Below are 3,839 nucleotides of genomic sequence, written 5' to 3'. Positions count from 1 at the left end.
AGATCAACTATATTATACCGTTCGTACCCCTGACCAGAAAATGGAAGTTAAACAGATTCAATCCTTAGCCACCCCCAATACCCCCCCCCCCCCCGGACAACAATCCTAAGGGGAAAGTAAAAGACCCTTTCATTAACCTTGCACCAAAACTGCTGGACCAATTAAACCACAACTAATCTGACCAACAAGAAGTCAATATTTCCACGATAATTCAAACACTTAGGAATATATACAGTTGATGACAAAGAAATTAGCTTCTGTAATCTCTGAAAAGAAATAATTTGAGTACACCGATTAAAGGTAAAATTTTAGGCATATGAGAATAAATAATTTCTCGACATTTAAACTCTGATCTCCCATAGGTTGGCATTCTGTCATTGACCTTAAGGTCAGATAGAATGCACAAAAAGTTGAGGATTTTGCTATCAACCCAATAGAAACCGATAATAAAAGTTTGCCCTCAAGATTAAGTTGTGAAATATTAAGATCACGCAAAAATAGTGCTATAAGTTTCCTCTGAAAACACGGTTCAAATATCACAAAATTCTTCCATGGAACTATGACTATCTCAACATATAAGAAAAAGCTTCCCCACTTTCTGAAACACGCTAATTCAATCATCGGATTAAGAGGATCCCTTCGTCTTTCTAGGAGCCAACTGAGTCTCAGGCTGCATCAAAAGAAAAACTCAGATGACAATATCAAAAGATACATTTACAGATCCAAAGATGGAAACTTATGGTAAGATAATGCAAACTTTGCGCAAGTGTACGACTTGGATAACACATGCAAGTTTTGGGAGTCAACACCAGTGAGCAAAACAGGGAGCGTGATGATTAAATTTGAAACAAAATTTTACCTCCTTCTTGACATATTCTTCCTTTTCAGACAATGTCAACTCAATATGGCATGGATGAGACATGTAGGCTGCAAAAGAAGGCCAAGAGTTTAAGATAACATTCTCCAGCTAAAAGAAGAGCCAGTAAATGAGCAGAGCACTTACGATTGATTCTTCCATGAGCACGGTACGTACGACGCCTCTGCTTCTGCGCTTGGTTCACTTGGATGTGAGATATGAAAAGCAAATCCACATCCAGGCCTTTAACCTAAGACAGTTTCAAATGAGCAATAAAAACTACTTGAAGGAAAGAAAAGAGAAAGGTGTCAATAAGATAAATGATCCAAAACCAGAACATACGTCAGCGTTACTCTCAGCATTCTTGAGTAAATCGAGAATGAACTTTGTGGATTTGACGGGCCAACGTCCTTGTCCACTTGAATGACGATTCTTTGCCTGCGCAGTGCGGCCAACACCACGACAGAAGCGTGTGAAGGGAATGGCTTGTTTGTGGGCAAGAACATCCTCCAAATACCTCTTGGCCTTGTCTAAAGGCATCTTCCTAAGAGCATGTGCTGTCTCTCTTGTATTCTGTTTATAAGTAACGTACAGATATGTGAGAAAGAAAGGCGTACCAACGACATAATGAGGAATTCCAGAGATTTGAAGATAATTATGACTAGTTAACTGATTACGGACAGTGCAAAATGCATTTGTGCTATTCCTTAACTTTTAGGACTAGCACTACGTGAGATACTGATTACTCATCCAAACCATTCAAGGTCACCCCTTGCACATGCATCGAACACCAAGCTACTTGTAGATGAACAATTGGCATTACTAAGCTAGGCCTCCTTTTACCAAGCACCATTAGGGGGAAGAAACCCCCAACAAGGGGCCTAGAAGGGGGTCACAAAATACATGAAAAAAGACTAAACATGCTAAAATTAAGCAGTGAGATTCAACATGATCCTAGTTCACCATATGACCATAATGAATCAAGGCTCTAAACTGAAAGAAGAAAGGATGATGTTATGCCATCAATATCCTCATAGTTTATGGTAATCAGAATACTTGCAGATGATGATCACGATTTGGAGAACAACATATGGAATTGCAAGCAAAATCTAAGGAATCAGAAGGTCATAAGGGCAAGCATTTCTAGCAGCCTTGTAAAGAGCCCAAAAAAGGGCATAAAATGGCATTCATACAGTATTTAGTGGACAAAATCATTATATTTCAATCACATGGTATCTCAATCGTTTTTGGCATACACTAGATGAGAGAAAATTGAGACCTCTATGCTTTACTTCTTCAGCAACTCAGAGGCATAGTTCTTTAGGGTATAACTATTGGATTGACGTACACAAATCAATGTGGTTACAGCTCCATGAGAGACGAGTCTCCTAGTTTAAGTAATCAGCTTAAGAAGCAGAACAAAGATTCAAGAACATTACCCAAGTGTCAGGCATATATGTTTAAATTACATGTGTGATTACGCTATGAAGTTCGATAAATATTGAAACAAAACCCCACCAACTCTCATGACCCAATATGTATATGGGGAAACCAAAAATGTATATGGAAACAGTGGCGGAGCCAGAAATTCACAAAAAGGGATTCAAAAGTTACTAAAGTGTCACAGCTAGGATTTGAACATGTGATCTAAGGGAATTTTTTAACTCCCTTTGCCAATAGACTAGAATCTTTCCTTCTATCAAGGAGTTCAGCAGTTCATATAGGAGTATAACAAAAAAATCATCTTTCGGGATTCAATTGCAACCCCATAAAAAAATCATCTTTCGGGAATCAATTGCAGCCCCATGCTTCCCTTTACATTCCACACTGTGCGGAGAGCAGCGGGCCTCAATGCACACTGTCTTGAACTGTATAAGATATAGAAATTTCTAAAATATATCTTTATTTTAAATCTGAACACATTGTCGTCAAGTAGAGGTTGCACATCGGTTCCATCTCAAGCATCATATGTTAATATTAAAAATACCCTATTATCATATGAAAAGCGTCTAAAAAGTGTAAAAAAACGGGTCGAATAAATTGTAACGAGACAGACCTTGAAATGAACTCTGAGAGACGAGCCCCTGGCTTTGCAAGCTGACACATTAACACAGCCCAGTTTTAAAGTTAGAGAAAAAAAAAACATTTTACTTAACATAAAAAACAACCAAAGACACACTTCTAAAAGTTACAAAAATTGTAAACTGCAACTTGCGCGTATATATATAACGTTGAATACTCACATTTGGTAGGATTATCGGGTTCTTTCGAATACTTCACCTACATTGAGCAAAGAATTACACGTACAAAATGCATTAGGACATAAATTAACAACAAACCGAAGTGGAAAATAGGAAGGAAATTTTTATAGAATTACCATGGCTGCCGGCGATGCTGGTGCTGGTTGAGTTGCCTACTTTGGTGCCAAACTAGAGAAGTGGAGAAGAAGGCAGGCTTTTTTTCTTGTAGGGTTTTGCAAGTTCATTGGGCCTAACTAGTGGGCCTCCGGGGAGTACTTTAGTGGTCACGACTAATTACTCTTTCTTAAAGCAAATTTTTCTATACAAAATATCTGTATATTATTTTTGAGATGGTTATACTGAGCAAGATTTACATTAAATTTTTTTAGTTAAAAATATGTTTGGGTTTGCATATTAATATATTATACTTAGTTAATAGAATTATTTATTTTTAGTTATTAATAGTCACATTGAAGAGGAGGATTAATATAGCTTGTCCAAAAATTCAAATGGGTATAGTCTACGGCACGAGATGTGGACACGTTTAAATTGTGGTACTCAAGATGCTCGAGGAATATGAATGGAGTAAAAATTTTAGTCAATAAGAAACTCCGGAAGCAGGTGGTAGAGCTTAGGAGGATAAACGACAGGATTATGGTGATTAAGCTAGCACTAGCGCAAGGTACAAGTAATTGGGCAGAGGTGTGTGTCCTTTTATTTTTCATCAACTGATGCATACAAAG

The 3,839-nt window shown here is 37.6% G+C and overlaps 1 protein-coding gene across 1 annotated transcript; it reads right to left on the bottom strand.

The window, feature by feature from the left end:
• Positions 1-239: 239 nt before the first annotated feature.
• LOC107817504 (large ribosomal subunit protein uL22z) lies at positions 240-3,356 on the bottom strand. Its single transcript, XM_016643349.2, has 7 exons — positions 3,234-3,356; positions 3,100-3,136; positions 2,913-2,953; positions 1,199-1,429; positions 1,004-1,106; positions 860-927; positions 240-670 (listed from the first exon to the last, which is right to left on the bottom strand). Exons 1-7 carry the CDS (start codon positions 3,234-3,236, stop codon positions 626-628), a joined length of 528 nt encoding a protein of 175 aa, XP_016498835.1. The 5' UTR covers positions 3,237-3,356; the 3' UTR covers positions 240-625.
• Between the last annotated feature and the right edge of the window lie 483 nt (positions 3,357-3,839).

This window comes from Nicotiana tabacum, chromosome 20, assembly GCF_000715075.1.
Source record: "Nicotiana tabacum cultivar K326 chromosome 20, ASM71507v2, whole genome shotgun sequence".
NCBI lineage: Eukaryota > Viridiplantae > Streptophyta > Magnoliopsida > Solanales > Solanaceae > Nicotiana > Nicotiana tabacum.
Note: the sequence above shows the minus strand (reverse complement) of the source record. Positions and strands in the feature narration are given on the sequence as shown.

Coding starts and splice junctions, on each gene's coding strand:
- LOC107817504 (XM_016643349.2), bottom strand. Junction 928..1,003: donor TGCTCATGGAAGAATCAATC/GTAAGTGCTCTG, acceptor CTTCTTTTGCAG/CCTACATGTCTCATCCATGC. Junction 671..859: donor AAGAATATGTCAAGAAGGAG/GTAAAATTTTGT, acceptor CTTTTGATGCAG/CCTGAGACTCAGTTGGCTCC.